The sequence below is a fragment of the Muntiacus reevesi genome, chromosome 2, assembly GCF_963930625.1.
Source record: "Muntiacus reevesi chromosome 2, mMunRee1.1, whole genome shotgun sequence".
NCBI lineage: Eukaryota > Metazoa > Chordata > Mammalia > Artiodactyla > Cervidae > Muntiacus > Muntiacus reevesi.
The window spans coordinates 57864080-57884354 of record NC_089250.1 but is presented as its reverse complement, the minus strand read 5'-3'; the positions used below and the strand labels follow the sequence as shown (position 1 = coordinate 57884354).

At 44.8% G+C, this 20275-nt stretch overlaps 1 protein-coding gene and 1 non-coding gene across 2 annotated transcripts in view; one reads left to right on the top strand and one right to left on the bottom strand.

Moving 5' to 3' along the window:
* The window catches only part of CASS4 (Cas scaffold protein family member 4), a 35313-nt gene extending 22235 nt beyond the window's left edge, over positions 1–13078 (top strand). Inside the window, exons 3-7 of the mRNA XM_065919707.1 lie at positions 3323–3424; positions 5446–5526; positions 6876–8186; positions 9076–9153; positions 12419–13078. Of these exons, the coding sequence (XP_065775779.1) occupies positions 3323–3424; positions 5446–5526; positions 6876–8186; positions 9076–9153; positions 12419–12829 (1983 nt within the window). The 3' untranslated portion in view covers positions 12830–13078. The remainder of the gene's footprint in view (positions 1–3322; positions 3425–5445; positions 5527–6875; positions 8187–9075; positions 9154–12418) is intronic.
* On the bottom strand, positions 3966–4038 carry TRNAW-CCA (transfer RNA tryptophan (anticodon CCA)). Its single transcript has one exon. It is a non-coding gene; the product is annotated as a tRNA-Trp (tRNA).
* Positions 13079–20275: the final 7197 nt, after the last annotated feature.

The window sequence follows — 20275 nt, the reverse complement described above, 5'->3', positions numbered from 1 at the left end:
AAATCTAGGCCTGGCACACTCAGCTGTCATCTGAGCAGCTGACCCAGAGTGGGGCCTGGGTGCTGGCTCCTCTGAGAGCAAGTGGCCTGGGCTGAAGTTCATTGAGTTGCTCCCTGATAGCTCAGTTGATAAAAAATCCGCCTGCAATGCAGGAGAACCCGGTTCCATTCCTGGGTCGAGAAGATCTGCTGGAGAAGGGCAAGGCTACTCACTCCAGTATTCTTGGGCTTCCCTTGTGGCTCAGCTGGTAAAGACTCTGCCTGCAAAGTGGGAGACCTGAGTTCAATCCCTGGGTTGGGAAGATCCCCTGGAGAAGGGAAAGGCTACCCACTCCAGTATTCTGGCCTGGAGAATTCCATGGACCGTATAGTCCATGGGGTCACAAAGAGTTGGACACTACTGAGTGACTTTCACTTTCAAAGGAAAGAAAAAAATAAATCAAAGGCCAAGTGGGACGAACTGAGAGAGCAGCATTTACGTGTATTCACTACCATGTGTAAAACAAATAGCTAGTGGGAAGGTGCTGTATATCACAGGCAGCTCAGCTCAGTGCTCTGTGATGACCTAGAGGAGTGGTATGGGGATGGGGGTGAGAAGGAAGCACAAGAGGGAGGGGGTATATGTATATATATAATTATAGCTGATTCATGTTGTTCTACAGCAGAAACTAATGCAGCATCCTAAAGCAATGATACTCCAATTAAAATTTTTAAAAAAATCTTCTGGAAAAGGAAATGGCAACCCACTCCAGTATTCTTGCCTGGAAAATCCCATGGACAGAGAAGCCTCTTAGGCTGCAGTCCATGGGGTCACAAAGAGTCGGACATGACTGAGTGACTTCACTTTCACTTTCACTAAACGTCTTAACCCATCTGTAAAAAAAAAAAAAAAAATTTTTTTTTAAATCTAAGGTCATTTTCCCTGCCCCCTAAAAGCACAGCGGGTGCAAAGTCTGCAGTTTGCTGGGGATTCTGAACCCCCAGGACCGTTCCAGGCTCCTGCGAGATGCTCCATAGACCTTTGTGGAATGAATGAAATGACCAGATCCGACATAGCCATGGGCTCACTGTCAGCTTCTAGCCTGATGTTGGTGTAAAAAGAGAGATGAGTTGACCATCCTAAGTCAGGAAAGGGTCAGGGTGTTAGCTGTAAGATTTGTCCTTGACATGAAGCGTGGAGACCTTACTGGTGCAGGCTGTGGCTATAGACAGAAACCACAGCCACTGAAGGGGATTTCAGAAGCCAGGGGCTCCTCACCACTCAAGCTGGTTTTAAGGTGGCTGGCCCCAGTAAAACACTTGGGGAACTTTCCTGCCTTTTATTCCTGCCTAAGTTCCCTCCATCACTGCCCTATCTATATTTTGACCCTCTCCCCACTCCCTTTTTCATCGCTTCTCTGTGCTTGAGGGTCTTTTAACCTTTGAGCCACCAGGGAAGCCCACTTGAGGGTCTTTTAAAGCAAGCAATGTCATGTGCAGCTTAGAAATGAGGAATCCAGGTTCACTTGGTTTCTGTGGCAGCCACGGCCATGCTGGGTGACTGGAGACATCACAGCACCCCTGTAGACTTCTCTTTCTTGCTCTGTATCAGGAGAGGGTTCTGTTCAGTTCAGTCACGCAGCCGTGTCTGACTCTTTGCGACCCCATGGACTGCAGCACGCCAGGCTTCCCTGTCCATCACCAACTCCTGGAGCTTGCTCAGACTCATGTCCATTGGGTCAGTGATGCCATCCAACCATCTTATCACTTCTGAGTTCACCTCAAACTGTAGCTTTTGGTGATTCTGAGTAATTTTGCTTCTTCCTCTACTATAAGAAGGAAGGAGCTAGAAGGATGCAAGACTATAATAATTTAAGAATCTTCTGATCCACAGAAGGCAGTCTTCTCCTCCCTACTTGGGTAATCCAGTGGTGAGCTTTGAGTCTGAGAACACTGAGAAAATAACATTCTGAACAGAAGGAGATGTTGGTAAAACTAAGCAAGCCCAGCTACTAGCTTTGAGCTGTTTTCCAATGGGCAGTAAACAGGCTTGGCACCTGGCCCGGGGGACCTGTTTCAGAGATTCCCCTTATACTCAGGTTGAACATCTTTAGATTAAGGTTGGCCAAAAATTAAAAACCAAGAAGGTGAAAACATGTCCCTTGTCTCAAGTTGTCCTAATCAGGGACTCTGCATCTTTTTAGCTGGAAGAGACCTCTGTAGATCTGAGAGAAAAAGAAACCTCTTTAGGTGAGAACAACTCTTCATTTTACAAATGAGGAAATTGATTCCCTGGGAGGTAAAAGGCCCATCCAAGGTCATATCCTGATGAACACCAGAGACTAAAGTTTCTTTGTTGTATCTGTGTCTGTCCACATCCCTGGCCTGCCAACACCCAAGACAGAGCCCTTGGCATGCTCTTGATCTAGTTCACCTGACTCTGTGGCTGATACTATCTATTAATGTTTTATTGAAGTTTAACCTCTAGATCCTCATAGTTCAGTCATTAGTATCGGAATCCAGAAACACAGTGAAACCAGCACCCCAGAAGCCCCCTCCCACCTCTCCCAGCCACTTCCCCCCAGGGTAACCACGATCTTGAGCTTTGTTTTACTTTTTATTCCAACTTCCTTATTATAATACACTGGCCTCTCTAAAAAAAAAAAAAAAAAAAAAAAAAAAGACCATACAAAGAAGATATTTGATTTGGTTTAAATTCAGAAAGGGTAATCTTTTGTATTTCAAGTAAAAAGATCAGATTTCCTGATGAAATCTGCTTTTAAGTTTAAATTGCTTGTAGACCCTCTAGTACTTGAACTAGAGTTTCCTTTCAAAACCATGTTTCTCAAAAACATGTTCCTTAGTTCCCATCTACATTTTCCAAGAAAACACTGGGCATTTCTGAACTGGCTTCTTTCCACCTACAATTCCAAACCAAGGAAAGTCCCACCATAGGCTGTAGGTTGTCTCTTGGGCAAGTGTGACCCACAAAGTCAGCTCCATAAGTAAAATTCTGAGAACATCAGAATCACCTGAGGGCCCTGACGATACTGCAGTTTCCCAGGCTCTCCGTCAAGACTCAGAGATTCTGTGCAATGCACACAGGGCCCAGGAATCTGCATTTCCAACCCACTTCCCAGATGAGGCTGATCCACATGGTGAGGAAGACTGCCCTCCATCACGGACCTCCCCACCAGCGTCCTGCTGTCTCCAATCTCAGAGTAAATGGTCTCCAATGAGAGGTGCCCAGAGAATGTCCTAGCATGTTAGTGCTGCCTTTGCTGTTTTGCGGTCCATGGATGCGGTGGTAACATTTCTTTCTCTCTGTTCTTTTTCTCCCCAAGGCTGTCTTCATGATTCCCAGACCTGCTCGGACCTCATTACCAGCTCTGGCTTGCCAGGTGTACGACGTGCCTTCCCAGAGCTGGTGCCCACCAACCCTGAAGGTGAGCCTCATCCATGGCCCTGCTCCTCTCCTTTTTCTCTATCCAAATCGTGGGCACTCAGCATTACGCTGAACTTGCATTTCAGTTTTACCATTGAGAGATCTTTGGAGCTTCAGTTCTGACTCCAAGGGACCCATCACCACTCAGAAACTAGCTTTGTGCCCAGGGAACCCAGACATCCTCAGAAGAATATTACTACTATTTGAATTCTGAATATTTAAAAATTTTTTACTTCTCATTTGTAATACTTTATGTCCATGCTTATATACACACTGGAGAAAGGATTGGCAACCCACTCCAGTTTTCTGGCCTGGAGAATCCCACGGACAGAGAAGCCTCGTCAGCTACAGTCCATGGGGTCACAAAGAGTAGGACACAATTGAGTGACTAACACAACAATATATAGATAGCGATAGTGAAGTCACTCAGTCATGTCCGACTCTTTGCAACCCCGAAGACTGTAGCCTACCAGGCTCCTCCGTCCATGGGATTCTCCAGGCAAGAATACTGGAGTGAGTTGCCATTTCCTTCTCCAGGGGATCTTCCCGACCCAGGGATCGAACCTGGGTCTCCCGCATTGGAGGCAGACGCTTTAACCTCTGAGCCACCGGGGAAGACTATATATACACATATCTGCACTTTTTTTTTTTTTCATCTGCACGTTTTAAAAGTAATAGTATCACGAAGGATATACGTCATAGTCTTAACATTATTGTTGGTTATCTTAGCACTGATTATCTCTTGGGGAGGAAATTTCAGAGTTTTTGGTTTTTTTTTAATCTTACGTGAATGTAACTGGTACATCAGTTTTGTAAGACATACTTCCTGTAACAGAAAACAACTTCACTCACTTCTTAGCCCATCAGAACTGCCCCATGGCCATGCTCTCCCCTGCCCACCAAGCAAAGGGGAATGGGCTGGATGCTTCAGCCATGCCTGCTTCCTGGAACCACGCCCAGAGACTCTGAGGTTTGAGATATGGGGTGGGACCCAGGCAGTAGGAATTTTAAAGCTCCCAGGTTGTTCTCAAGCTCAGCCAGGGCTGAGAGCCACAGCTCCAGTCAAAATAAAAATTTAGGCTGGTTGGGTGACTTCCTGGTCACTTACAGGTAGTAAGAAGTCTCGGTGGAGGAATTTAATGTTCAGAGCAGGCAGTACCAAACTTCCCCCTGCCTATAAAGTGAAAGGAGGAGACTTGGAGGATACTCACGGCCTGACTCTCTCCAAAGAAACCCCTCTTGGGAATTCCCTGGTGGCCCAGTGCTTAGGACTCTCACTGCTGAGGGCCCGGGTTCAATCCCTGGTCGGGGAAATAAGATCCCACAAGTTATGATATGCGGCTAAAAAAAAAAACCCAAAACAAAAACCCTCTCCAAATTTCAGCTTCTTTTCTCTTTCTTTGCAAAACCTGTTCTGGTGCTCTTTCACCTTACCTTGGAATATGGAACCTATTTTTCACGTCCTAATTTATGTATTCCCTAATTGTTGCACCTCCCCCACAAATGTCTATTATCTCTAGAGGTGCTATGTCTTTTGGTCATCACTGGGTGTACATATGTCACTTAGCTCAGTGGCTAGTCATTAGTAGGCACTTAGTAAATATTTGCGGGATTAATACATGAGTCATAAGCACAGGAAAATTCCTATTGGGAAAAACAAGAAAGAAAAAAGACATAGTAAATTCCAATCTTATATTTAGTCTTCTTTAATTCAATCTTAGGGTGAACTTACAGAAGGAAATGAACTGCTGTTTTTAACTCAGACAACTGCAGCTAATTCTCTCTATAGTTTGTCCCCACCTTTGATTGAGAAGGTGCCTTTTGTTAAAACACAGAGCCCGTTGTTGAAAATGTACTCAGAACAGCACACACTTGTGCCATCATGACTGAAAGCCTCAGTCTTCAATGATTTGTGTTTTTACTTAGAGAAAAAAAACAAAACACCAGTTTTGAGATGGTTTGTGATGTGTAGCCACCAGGAAGGAGAATTCCAAGCTGACCTTCTTCATGGTCTTTTCCCAGGAGCCAGGCATGCAGCAGCTATATGATATCCCTCCCAGCCCCCAAAAGGCAGCACTGGGTCCCCCGGCCAGCCAAACAAACGTAAGTATGATCGGCACTGAGATCTGAGACTGTGCAAACCTAAATCAGCTCTGGGAAATGTTTGCTTGGTCAAAATTAGGAATGAAAATCCCTCATAACAGAATTTACTTCCCTGGAGGCAAAACTTGTAACTGCGACAGTGTTCAGGAACCAGACAAATCATGTGGTCTAGATAAATCCTTTGACTTCTGTACGCCTCCGTTTCTCTTTACAAACTTACTGTGAGAATTGACATGAAGTGAAGTGTGAAGTGAAGTGAAGTCGCTCAGTCGTGTCCGACTCTTTGCGACCTTGTGGATTGTAGCCTACCAGGCTCCTCCGTCCATGGGATTCTCCAGGCAAGAATACTGGAGTGGGTTTCCATTTCCTTCTCCAGGGGATCTTCCCGACCCAGGGATCAAACCCGGGTCTCCTACATTGGAGGCAGATGCTTTAACCTCTGAGCCACCAGGGAAGCCCAATGAATTGACATAATCCCTGCAAAAGACCTGGTACAGTGCTCGGCATAGAGCAAGAGCTCAGGAGACTTGAGATAAATGCTTCTTCTTGCAATCTACCTTGGAGACATGTTGCGTTGAGCTAGCTTTTTATTTGTATGGAGGGGAGGTGACTTAACTTGAAATCTGTAATCCATGCTTATCAATGGATTCTGTCACATGCATATAATAAAGACACCTATGCACAAGGTGGGTTTTCCAGGTGGCACTAGTGATAAAGAACCCACCTGCCAATGAGGGAGACATTCTCTCCCTGGGTCAGGAAGATCCCCTGGAAGAGGGCATGGCAACCCACTCCAATATTCTTGCCTGGAGAGTCCCATGGACAGAGGAGCCTGGCAGGCTACAGTCCATGGGGTTGCAGAGAGTGAGACACAACTGAAGTGACTCAGCAAGCACGCACTCATGCCCAAGGTGGCTTCACAGCAGTGTCATGAGGGATGCACAGGAGTTTGTTAGATGGAAAGCAAGGGGTTGAGTGGACACTGAGAACAGAGGAACCAGCTTGGACAGAATTAAATATAGCCGTGCAGGAGAGCATTTTTGGTTCAGAGAAAGGTAAGCAGTCTGAGTCGCTGGACCTTGAAGGAGGGGAGTGCCAGGTGTGGTGGCAGAGGCAGAGAGCGAGGAGACTCAAAAGGAGGCTGGAGCCAGACTGTGAAGGGCTTGAGTGGTGGCGGAGATGGGAAGCCACTGCAGAAGCTTGAACAGAGGCGTGACCATCAGGCTTTTAAGATGCACAGTGCCCAGTGCTTGGTGGCTCCTCCGTGTAATACACATGCATCTCCAGAGTCACTCCCCCTGTCTTTTCCTTAAACTAAATAACGGGTGACTTTGTGTGGTTCTTCACAGAGGCAGAATATTCCCTCGACATCAAGCATCGCCTTAAGGAGAGGTGGCTGCAACACATTGCCAAGCCCTCAAAAATCGGAATGGATTTATGACACGCCAGTGTCTCTGGAAAAGGCTGATGTAAGAAATGCATCTCCAAGTAGTTCTGTGGAAAAATCGGGGTATCATGCCCTCCCCAGGTGTATGTCCAGCTTCCACAGCCCTCCGAGCAGCAGAGCAGGGACTCTCAATTCACGCCCACAGAAAAACATGTCCATGCAGAAAAAACTCAGCCTTCCAGAAATTCCTTCTTACAGCTTTCCACCAGCCAAGGGTGCATTCCCTTTGGATGAAGGTGTCAGCTACAAGGTTCCTTCAAGTTTTCTGATCCCCCGAGTGGAGCAGCAGAACACCAAGCCGAACATTTACGACATCCCTAAAGCAAGGCCAAGGGACCCCCAGGCTGAGAAAGAGCTAGGGAAAGCCACCATGCCTTCAGAGAATTCCTCGGACCATAACTCCCTGTGGTTTCCCAGCCAGGCAGCATCACTGTCCCCTGAACCAGACAGCTCGTCTGTGTCCAGCTCTGACAGTAGAGCCAGCATTCTTTCCTCCTGCTCCTCCACATCCACTGACTCTTCGTCCAGCTCCTTCTCAGAGGAGTCAGCCAGAGAGCTCCCCTTGGACCTGGACTTGGCCAGAGAAACAGTCACAGCTCTGCAGCATAAGGTGGCCAACTCTGTCGGGGGCCTGATGCTCTTTGTCAGTAGGAAGTGGAGGTTTAGGGACTCTCTGGAGGCCAACATCGATGCAATCCGCAGGGCCGCTGACCGCACAGAGGAATCCTTGAGAGAATTCCTGGATTTTGCCCGAGGAGTCTGTGGGACCACATGCAACCTCACCAACAGTAACCTTCAGGCCAGAATTAGGGATCAGCTACAGACGATCTCCAACTCCTACCAAATCCTGCTTGAAACAAAGGAAAGTCTGGAGAGCTGCAATTGGTCCCTGGAAGTCCTTGTGACTGACAAAATCCAGAACAGCCCGGATGACCTGGAGAGATTTGTCCAGGTGGCACGGATGGTTCCGGAAGATGTCAAGAGGTTCACCTCCATCATCATTGCCAATGGGAGGCTCCTTTTCAAGCTGAACTGTGAAAAGGAAGATCCTGTGCAATTGACCCCAAATGCAGAGTTTAAGCTTGCCAAACCCATCCAACTTCCCCAAAGGGAGATTGAATCCTATCAAAGGAACACGCCTTTTCATAAGCAAAAAGAAAGCAAACACTCTCCTGAACTATTAGAGAAGAATAGGACAAATGTTTGTGAACAGGTGAGTTCAGAGTTCCATGTGGTATTAATAAAATATAAAGTGACTTTGCATTTTTATCTGGAGTGGTCACCCATAAGCTAGATGCTGAGAATCTATCGTTTCATCTTTGGGGAGGCATGAGTTCTATTTTCCAGAAAATAAAATTCATGAAAGTAAAATTCTGTATGAGATCTTAGTAAGAAGAAAGATAAGTGTTTTAATACTAAGACAAACAGGATGTCTTCTGGACATTTTGTGGTTTGGGGCTTACCTCTGATGCTAGGATAAGAAAGGATTCTGAAAACCTTTTGAAACCTGTTCTTTGAGCAAAATTTTTAATCTCACCATCAAGTTTCCTTGCACTTTGGAAAGTTATAAACTGAGTCATTGTCAGTGTGCTTCTTAGGAACAGAAGAGGAAGTATAAACACTCTTCCAAATTGTCCATGGTCCTAGCAGCCTCCAGACTCTAGTGACTCTTAGAAATACTTTCCTCCATGAGGTGAGACACTATAGTAAGACACCTTTAGTTTAAGAATTGCAAGTTGCAGGAGATGCAGCAGATAACAGGGGCTGTGTCACACGATAAGCTGGTGTTTTCAGCCCCAGTCTTGGGTTTTCTGCTGACATGCCTTATGGTGCAAGAGCTTTAACACACTCCAGAGAAGCTGGACATTTAGATATTTTTCTTTTCTGGTTAAACTCTGTGTCCTTATATTAGGCTGTGTTGATAGGCAAAATTCCGCTCTTGAGCTGCTAAAAGCACCTTTGTTGGCAAAAGGTACCATAGGCAGAACCTCAACAAAAGTGTAAAAAGAAATGTTTTTAAAGTGGATTAAAGTTTTAAAGTGTTTTAAAAGTGGATTAAAAGACCATTTTGGTTGGTAATTCGAAGGAATTTTATGTTTCAGAAGTTGCCTCTCCTGGTAGAGAGAGAAAAGCCCATCTTGGAACAAAGGTTGGATGAAAACAACGACTTAGAAACACAGGTAAGTGATGATGCTGACTAACTCTCCAACCCTTCTGATTGACTAAAACGCTTTATCCCCAGAGACATCTGCTGTGAATAATTCAACATCACAGCACTGACCCACGTGGGAGGAGACTTGGTTTTGTGATAGTTCTTCCTTATTTAAAGTAGAAGGAACCCTGGAGATGAACTAACCCAGTGAGCCCCCGAGTGTGGAACACGGTCCTTTGACTATTCTTTTCAACATCCTTTTTTTCCCCAACCCCTGCCTTTGGCTTAAACAATAGACATTTATGTTCTCACAATTCTGGAGGCTAGAAATCCAAAATCAAGGTTTGTTTCTTCTGAGGCATCTCTTTCCCTGGCTTGTGTGTGACCATCTTCTCATTGTGTCTACACTTGATCTACCCTCTATCCGTTCATCTGTCTGACATTCTCTTTTAATGTTTCTAGTTACAACAGAAAAACCATTTTGGTTTGAAGCTTGTGTACCTTCAGCACTTCTTTGACATATGATGTTCTTTTTTTAAAAAAAATCAAGGATGTTATCATTGTGCTTAATTATAATCGGTTACCTCCTATTGCTGGCAAATGACACTAGTTTTCCATTTACCAATTTAAACAGTTTTAACTTAAGTAAAAACTGGATCGTTTAAAGACAAAGATGAAGCCAACCAAAGTCAAGAGGAAGGTAGAAACTTCATAGCATGTGAAGGTTTTCTTTGCATAACTGAAGCCTGGGAACCAGTGAACCCACTCAACTTTCTGGCTGGGGGATCAGGGTAGGCAAGGAGGGACAGAGCTATTCAGTGATATGGATAAGATCGTTGCCTTTTCAGAGGCCAGCTAGGATAATAACCCAAGCCTTCTGATGCTTAGTTCCGCAAACTCCAAACCCCAAGCTTAGTGGCCTGTCACATTGCTAAAATTCATGCTATTTTATTCAACATGAAGTCTGTCTTGGACTAACGGTTCTCAAATTTGAGAGTGTGTTACAGTTTCCTATAGGGCTTGTTAAAACCCAGAGAACTGGGTCCCACCCCAGCGTTCAGAATACAGTAAGTCTAGGGTAGGGCCTGAGAATTTTCTTTTCTAATAAGTTCTCAGGTGCGACTGGTGTGGTGGTCCAAGAACCACACTTGGAAATACCCTACTTTAGACTGACTGCTTCTTAGTATGGGTGGAGAGACCACTGACCATTGGGCGGACAATTCTCCATCATGTGGGATGAATCATTGAGTATCCCTAGTCCCCTGACTGCCGGTAACTTGTGGTGCTGCCTCATCAGTGTGACAACCAAGAATACCTCCAGAGATTTCCAGTACCCCAGGATAAAAGACAGTACATTGTTTATTTACCTACAGGTGGTATTCTCAAGCTAAGATGCCAACATTCCAATTCCCCAGATGGTTGCTTCTCATTTCTAGCCTCTGAAGCATTCTTCTCATGCTTCCTGCCCCTCTAAGAGTCTACCACAGCCAACACTCCAGTCTTTTCTTTGTCACTTGTCCTTGTTTGTGCTGCTACAACAAAGTACCATAGTCTGGGTGGCTTGCAAACAAGAGAAATGTATGTCTCACTGGCCTGGAGACTAGGAGTCTAAGATCAGGATGCCAGCATGGTCAGGTTCTGGTGAGAGATCCCTCCCAGGCTTCAGACCTGGCAGAGGACACAGGCGGGAAGCAAGCTCTCACATGACCCATATAAGAGCACTAACTCCCCACCCTGGGGGCCTTGAACCACTGGGGAAGCCCTAATTCTAGTCACCACCTCCCAAAGCCTCCATCTCCTAATACCTTTACCTTGAGGGGTTAGAGTTTCATGATATGAATTTTAGGGAGACACAGTCAGACCATAATGCAGTCTGAGTGCTTCTGAGCTGTGAGTTTTGAGATCTTAGATTGATAAAAGGGTGTCGTTTAACAAAGAATGAGAATTTCAGACTTGCTGGCTCGGCTTAGAGCTCCAGAACTTTTTTTTCAATATTTATTCATGTATTTGGCTGCACCAGGTCTTAGTTGTGGCATGTGGGATTTTTAGTTGTGGCATGTGGGATCTAGCTCCCTGACCAGGGATTGGAGCCCGAGTCCCTCCACTGGGAATGTGTCTTAACCACTGGACTGCCAGGGAAGTCCAGCCCTCCAATCTTTATTTTGCTAATTGAGTAACCCTAGGTGACCTCTTCTCTTCAGGGATACTCGTTCTCCTCACCTATCACCTAACAAAGGGGCTTTTGATTGTTACCTGGGGTGGCTGCCACTAAATTTGATGCTGAGAATCTTTCACTAGTGAATAGGCTTTGGCGCCACGTTGCAGAAAATAAAATTCATGAAAACAAAATTCTAAATGAAACTTTAACTAGCAAGTAAAAGAAATATTTTAATCTTAAAGCAAATAGGTCAGTATATTTTGATTTCTTCTGGAAATTTGGGGGATTCAAGTTTACCTCTGATACTGGAATTAGGAAGGATTTTTTAAAAATGCTTTAAAACTTGTTATCTGAGTAAATTTTAAAATCTCACCATCAACTTTCCTGTATTTTTTAAAATTTATAAATTTAGGGGACTTCACTGGGGTCCAGTGATTAAGACTTTGCCTTCCAGTGCAAGGGGAGTTAAGTTCCCACATGCCTAGAGGTAAAAAAAAAAAAAAAAAACCAAAATGTAAAGCAGAAGCAATATTGTAACAAATTCAATAAAACGTTAAAAAAGGATCCACATAAAAAGAAAAAACAAAAAAAAGGTATAAATTTAGTCATTGTCAGTAAGTTTCTTAGAATGGGTTTCTAATGGTTCGTTGGGAGGACTGAATATAATTTTATGTATATCTAATATGAATGATTATATATAACACAATATATAAGATTACAAGGAAGCTTTAAAAAGGGTTTCCCTGATGGTTCAGCAGTAAAGAACCTTCCTGTCAATGCAGGAGATGGCAAGGACCCAGGATTTGATCCCTGGGTTGGGAAATTTCCTGGAGGAGAAAATGGCAACCCACTCCAGTATTCTTGCATGGAGAATCCCATGGACAGAGGAGCCTAGCGGGCTACAGTCCATTGGGTCACAAAAGAGTTGGACAGGATTTAGCAACTAAACAACACAACATGCTTTGAATTAACATTAATTTGTTAGGCAGAATGTTGCACCTGCACATGGGGCTTCCCAAACAAAACTATGCTTTTTCTCATAAAAAGTCTGCAAATTAAGCAAAAACAGGAGAAGAGAGACAACCACAGCCTGTCGCTCACATCTCTGATCTGTCGTCTTCTTCCCCTTCTCTAGAATCCTAGCTCCCTGGTCCCCCAGCCTTTGAGTCAGCAGAATCCTGAGAAGAAAACCCGCCTTTCTGAACATTGCCGCCTCTATTTTGGCGCGCTCTTCAAAGCCATCAGCGTGCTGAACAACAGCCTCCAGAACAGCCAACCCCCCGAGACCTTTATCACGCAGAGCAAGCTGGTCATCACCGTCGGGCAGAAGCTGGTGGACAGGCTATGCCGGGAGACCCAGGAGCGGGACGTGCGCAACGAGATCCTGCGGGGCAGCAGCTGCCTCTGCAGCCTGCTCAAGGACCTAGCACTGGCCACCAAGCACGCGGTGCTCCAGCACCCCAGCCCCGCCGCCCTGCAGCACCTCCGGGCCGAAGCCAAGAAGCTGGAGCAGCACGCGCAGCAGTTCCGGGGGACGTTGGAATAAGCCTCCTTCTCCCTGTCAAACTCTTCACTTCCGCTGCACACCCACAACCTGTGCAAGTCTGTCGTCTGGGCAAAACCAACCTGGGAGTGTTCAATGGATGGCAACTGTCATGGCGCCCAAACCCAGTGGTACCCGGAGTCTGGGCAACTCCAGGATGTTGGCTTATCCCACAGAGTCGGGGAGGAGTTAGGTGTGAAGAAAGGACCTATCGTGTAGGGCCAGTGTATGAAATGAGGTTGTGGAATCCAGTGTTTTATATTAGCTCAACGTGTGCCTGTTTTAAGTTCATTCATTCATTCAGTACTTATTTATTGTGTACTTATTATATGTTAAATTCTAGGTGCTGGGCTTGTAGCACTGAATCAGACCAAAGCTTTGCCCTCAGGGCGTTTACAATCTAGTGGGGAGACAGACAAAAGATGAAGAAACACATACACAATATATTGTGTATTGTGCTAGGGAGAAGTCTACTTTTGGGCTTCCTTGGGGGCTCAGTAGTAAAGAACCCACCTGCCAATGCAGGAGACGTGGTTCGATCCCTGGATTGGGAAGATCCCTTGGAGAAGGAAATGGCAACCCACTGCAGTATTCTTTCCTGGGAAATCCCATGGACAGAGGAGTTTGGCAGACTACAGTCCATGGGTTGGCAAGAGAGTCGGACATGACTGAGCAACTAAACAACAGGGAGAAAATACAATATGAGAATGGGGGTAGAGATTATTTTCAAGTGATTGATTTCTGTTGCATCTGCTGGAAAATGTAGTAAAATTTTCAGTTTGGATAGAATTAATTCAGTGAGACTGGTACAAATTCTATATTTGTGGCTTACACCAAATATGTATATATATATTTGCTGTTTTATCTGAACAGAGTTAAACAAGCATGTTATAAGTAGCAGTAATTTGCAACACAACATGTTCTATTGGGTTCCCTATTTATTTTGTACATTATAGATTCCGTGTTGATAAATTCAACACATGGATCGAACATTTAGTATGTTAAATCAGAAAAGGTTTATACCTCAATAGTCTCAAATGTGTTACCATTTATATTATGTCAATATAGTCATGAATTGAAATATCCTTTGCACCAATCTTTTCTTTGGAAAGATGTTTGATCTGTGTCACTTGGGTTCTGGTACCAAAGCAAAATGTTTATTTGTGTCACGCAAATGCTTCTCCCCAGAGTGTGCAAGGAGAGGAAGTAGAGGCCAAGTTTGCACATGCAAGGCTAGCTCTGGAAAAGTAGAACCAGGAAGTGTGGTATAAACAGCATCCCTATCACTGGGCACAGATCTGAGAGTGGCCCAGAATCCCCCCCTACTCCCCCACGCCAAGTCAAATACCTCCTCTTCCTGTCCTCGCAGCTGGGGCTTTAGCTCATGTTTCTATGGTTACATCATCACTTCAAGTGGAGGTTCATGTCTTCTATGTGCCCCTCTGCCATGAGACATCTCTAGGCTGGAAATTACCTGAAATGGTACCAGCTGCAGTTCCTATCTGCTACTCTGCACTTATAAATCGTTGACGACCAAAAGACTGATTGTATACATCGAGTTACTCTCAGGGTCTCTAAAGAAGGATCCTGTCCTGGTGAGGCTTGGTTCTCTGCACTAGAATGGAGACATTTTCTGGGAGCAACCGTGATCTGTGTCAGTTAGGACTCCTTCTGATACCATCTCTCTTAAGCAATAAAAGGAATTTATTGACTCAAGAATCTTAACATAACCCAGAGGCAAGTTGACTTCAAAAACAGCTGTTTCGTGTACTCCTAGCAGATTCATCAAGGCCCAATTTCTGAGTCCCACTTTCTCTGTGTTAACTCTCATGGTTTCAAGGTGTCTGCCATGAGTTATGGTCTTTCTTGGTCTGTGACCGGAGGAGAAGAAAGAGTCTTGTTTTCTGCTTGGACTAGTTTAGATCTGCCCCTAACAACTCCATAGTAAGATGGGTGTATAATACCCAAGGTGTCCTAGACCTGGGATTCACCCCTACACACACACACACACACACACAGAGCAAGCCATGTGTTCCTAGACAGATAAGGAGATGGCTCTAGCAAGAACTGTGAAATGTCTTCTCTTACTTCAAAGTAACAAGTCAGCCTGCCATAATCTCATGGATGCTGAGAGAAGACATGAGATTCTGCGGTCAGAGACCATGTCGGGGGTACCCAAGACCACCCTGAGGCCCCCTGATTCAGTAGGAAGCTTCACAGGTTCCCACGTATAGTGTCTCACCACTCTATCACAATGAAAGGAGACAGAGCAAAATCTGCAAAGGGAAGGGTCATGTGGGAATGAAGCGCCAGGGCAGGCTCAGGCTGCCAAGAGTCCCGTCCCGGGGGTTACCTAGGACCCCCTGATTCCCCCAACTGGGAGCCATGACACTATACAGGGAGTGTTGCTGGCCAGAGAAACTCGTGACAGCCTGGCCTCCAGGGTTTTCACTAGGGTTGATCATGTGTGAGGCTCTGTGTGGCATGGACCAAAGTTCCGGACTCTTTGAAGGGAAGCAGGTGTCCTGTGTGAATCACATTGTTTGTACAAACAGTTTAGGCCCTGCTCCATTCTTATCAACTCAGGGATGGTGGAAACCCTCCCTGAAACCAAGTTCCTATACAACCGCCAAAGCCAGTCTTGCCAGCAGGCCTTTCTAAGAATATTAATCAGACCTGTTATTATGTCAGCTCTCCTGCACAGAGTCAAAAGGCTTCTCTTACAGCCTCACAAGCGGTTACTGATTCATTTTTTAAAATAAAAAAAAATTATTTATTTATTCTTATTTTTGGTTGTGCTGACTCTTCATTGCTGCTCATGGACTTCCTCTAGTTGCAGTGAGCATGGGCTACTTTCGTTGCGGTGCATGGGCTTCTTATTGCAGTGGCTTCTCTTGTTGCAGAGCACAGGCTTAGTGCTCACGGGCTTCAGTAGTTGTGACTCCAGGGCTCTTGGTTGTGGCGCACAGGCTCAATTGCTCTGTGGCACATGGGATCTTTCCAGACCAGAGACAGAACCCATCTCCCCTGCATTGGCAAGATGATCCTTAGCCACTCTACCACCAGGGAAGTCTGCTAATGCTTCATTTTTACATCATTTCCCCATATCCCTCAAGTCCCAGGGGCAACGCAAAGGTGTGTGTCTGTGATGCTATGCACACAAAGGGTTTGCATCAAAACCATAAAAAACCCCTGAACCTAGCAAGCTCCCAATCTTTTATAGCAGTCTCTGTGTAAACCTGACCAAGCTTTGCCTCAGATGGAGACTTTATCTTTATGACACTGGACAGCAAACAATCCCGCCCTTCAGCTCTGGAAGAAGGTGTTGTCTCTGTCTTCCAAGAGGGTTTGCTATATACATCCTTGACAAGATAATCTGTAACAAAATGTCAAGCCAATGTCTCTGTTCAGAAGACATGCAGAAACACGAGAGACCCCTGGAGCACCGTGTCCCAGCCGGAGCCCCCAGCAAAGAGAAATGGCACCGTAAAGAGGAAGGGTTTCTCCAGGGAGACACCAGTCAGGGTTCACTCCAGGAGGCAAAATGACATGTTACACACTAGTGATAGCAACGGGGTGTATCTATTAAGTGATGACTACATTCCAGATACTGTTCTAATGCTTTAGATGTTTTAACTCATTTAGTCCTTTATAAGTGATGTAGTCTCCAGTAGGTAATGAACAGGTCCGACGTGGTTTCAGAACACTATGTATGCATGTACCTACGTATGTAGAGAGATAGAATGATCGAGAGAGAGAGCCAAAAAGAAAGACAGAGACACCACAAAGAGACAGACATCTGGAGCTATATCTATCTATATATATATTTCTTCTTTTGAAATTAGTTTAAACCTTTGGCAACAAAGTGTAAAACCAAAACCACTGGGTTCAAAACTTTGAAAACTGCTGCTCCTAGCTAAATGGGTTTCCTTCCTTTTTTTTGAAAGAGAGCAGTTATGGGATGAGTTTCCACTGATTGATTTAATAGAATAAATACTTCTGAAAAAGTTGTAAAGTTGGATAAAATCACAATTTTTTAGCTTTCAGCAGCTTTTTGCTAAGTTTGTTTCTTCAACATCCAAAATTCTGTACTGTTTCCTCTCGAGGTAGGAAGAGGAAATGGTGGGTGTATGGTGGTGGTGGTGGTAGCAACCTGACCTCAATTAAGTTAAATTTCCTCAGGAAGATGGAAGTGGTGAGAAGCCTCATTTAGAGATCTTTCAATGTGATAGGCACTGGGGGAGCCAAGAACCCAGTTGGGTGGCAACTATTTTTCTTAACAAAGCATCTTTTAAAAATGTTATGTTCTCCCCAAGTACGCACCCCAGGTCTCCCGAAGCTTTCTCCTTGCAAGTCGCCCATATTTGTAGTTTATTTGCTAATGTCCTTTTCCTTTCCTTCATTCATTTAACAACCATTTATTGAGCATCTCCTATCTGCCCAGGCCTCTTCTGATCACTAGACGTGCTGCAGTAGACAAAACAAAGGGCCTCATCATGCAACTTTCTTCTCAGCTGAGGGAGATTGAATACCGGGGCCAGAGTGAGGGTGAAGGCCAGTGAGGCACTCTCTTTGGATGCAAAATGCAGGCGGGCACACCCAACACTTGGTAATCAAGATAAATTATATTTTGATATAACATAAAAAAAAATCTAAATTAATGCAAAAACTCCATGGTGAACAAGACATCAAAAGTTACATTTATAACAGGCTATCAGTGATGGTAAATGCAAGGAAGAAATTAAATCAGGGTAGTGGGTAGGGTGATGTGCATTTTTAAAAGAGATTTATTTACTTTATTTTTTGGCTGTGGTGGGTGTTCACTGCTGCACTCAGGCTTTCTCTAGCTGCTGCAAGTGGGGGCTACTCTTCTTCACAGTAGGTGGGCTTCTCAGTGTTCTGGCTTCTCTTGTAGCGGCGCACGGGCTCTAGGGCAGGTGGGCTCAGTAGTCGTGGCACGTGGGCTTAACTGCTCTGTGCCATGTGGGATCTTCCTGAACCAGGGATCGAACTGGTGTCCCTTCATTGCAAGGCAGATTCTTAACCACTGGACCACCAGGGAAGCCTGAGTTTTTTGTTTGTTTGTTTGTTTTGCTTTTAATCGCACCCTGCAGCATGGGGGATCTTACTTCCCCGACCAGCAAGCAAACCCATGCCCCCCACATTGGGAACACAGAGCCTCAACTACTGGCCCGCCAGAGAAGTACCAAAATGTGCCTTTTCAAATGGAGAGGTCTGGAAAGATTGCTCTGAAGAGGGGACCAGGAGCCAAGGGATAATGCATCGCTGAAGAGAGTCAGCTTGACAAATGCGGGGGAAGAGTGTTCTGCAAAAGGAACAGCAAGGGAAGTGTGCAGAGTAGACCTGGAGAGCAAACATACACCTGGAGAATAAATGCACACCTGGAGAGTAAATGTATACCTGGAGAGTTCTACCAAGCGGAGGAGATGCCAGTGTGGGAAAGAAAAATGAATGACATGAGCTGGGAGGTGCAGTTAGGAGCCCAGTTCATGTAAGGCCCTGTAGAGTCCTGGAATAGTTTTAATATTTCACTAAAATTGCAAATGAAAAGTAACTTTTGTCTTGAATTACTGCGGCAATCACTTCCATTTTCTACTTTATTTTAACTGTCTTTGGGACACCCTCCCAAGTGTAACCTTAAATGAGGCTGGGAAATTCTTTTTAGTTTTTGGCCATGCCAAGAGGCATGTGGGATCTTAATTCCCCACCAGGGACTGAACCTGTGCCTCCAGCATTGGAAGCATAGAGTCTTAATCACTGGACCACTAGGGAAGTCCCCAGGTTGTGAAATACTTTAAGAATCTAACACATAGTTTTGCATTTTTGTTTTTGTTCTTTCACGCTGACTCTTAAAATGAGTTGTTCTGCATATAAGGTTTTTCCAGACAGAATTTAAAACTGCAGCTTTGGAAGAGCATATGGGCAGAGCTAACAGGAAATAAAACCCTCAATGGTTTAGAAGTCGGAAGTATTTGGGAGCTATTGTAACAGGCAGTAGAAGCACTTAAAGTATTGGTTCTTAGCCTGGGCTTCAGGAAGCCATGAATAAAATGCATATATGTACAAACTACAGCTGGGCTTCCCAGGTGGCTGAGTGGTAAAGAATCCACCTGCCAATGAAGGAGACAAGGGTTCAAACCGTGGGTCAGGAAGATCCCCTGGAGAAGGAAATGGCCACCCACTCTAGTATTTTTGCCTGGGAAATGCCATTGACAGAAGAGCCCGGTGGGCTACAGTTTATGAGTCACAAAGAGTCAGAGACAACTTAGCAACTAAAATAACAAACAAACTGTAGCAAATTTTCCCAAGTGCTTATGGATAATTTTTCTGGGGAGTAAGTCCAAAGTTTTCACCAAATTCTCCAACAGGTCCAATGACCCCAGAAAGGTTAAGGAATACTGATTTTTTTAATTGGCTGAACAGCATGTGAGATCTTAGTTTCCTGATCAGGAATGGAACCATGCTGTCTGCATTGGAAAAGCAGAGTCTTAACCACTGGACCACCAGGACGTCTCTAAGGAATACTGATTTTTGGTAGAAGGTAATGGTTTTCTCTATCATGATTTCACTTCTCTTCTGCCCTTCAAGTTCACAGCTTGATCCAGGGATCAAACTTGTCACCAAGGATCCTCACAAGGTATACCCTTTACCGTCTCATACAACAAAGACAGTGGGAAGAAGCAGCAGATAACAGACCTACTTCCCAATGTGACTGGAAATGAAATACTCTAATGAAATAAAGGCAGAATACAATGCCTGACAGCTCTCAACACAAACTAGTAGCTCCTGATGATAAAAATAAACCTGTACATTTTAGCTGTGTATAGTCTGCAACACAGAGTAGCTTAGAAACCAATATTCTAAAAGAGGAAAGCAAGGGGGAAGAGAAAAAGCATCCAGCTGCCTGAACTTTAACGCCCGCATAGTCATTACTACTGGGTGTCATCAGTAGCTGTGGGGGGAGGAGGTGAAGGATCCTGGCATCTGTGGTTAGATGGGCATCATTTGAGAAAGCCCCTCCCTCACCTCCTTCCCCTTCTACTTCCCTGATGTGTGCCATGGACCCTAGACGTCTGGCACATCTGAGCCTTAGGGTTGTCACTTGGATAGCAGAAGGCACTATACTCCCTACTAAGGTTGAGAGGACAGAAGGCAAAAATGCTTCCAACTCTCCCAGCATAGAATTACAGCTTGATAAAGAGCAGCTAATTTTGTTTATTTCGCCCCAAATGAATTTGGTGAGGGGTAGTTGTACTTGTCCGAAAAGAACACTGGTTTGAGAATCTGTCTAAAGATCCTTTGTTTTTGCTATTCTCTGTTTTTCTGTCCACTGCTTTAAGAGAAAACTAATCTTAGAACCCATCCCCAGCTCTCACTAGCTGTTTAACCTTGGACCAATGCTTCTGATCTTTCCAGCCTTCTGTTTCC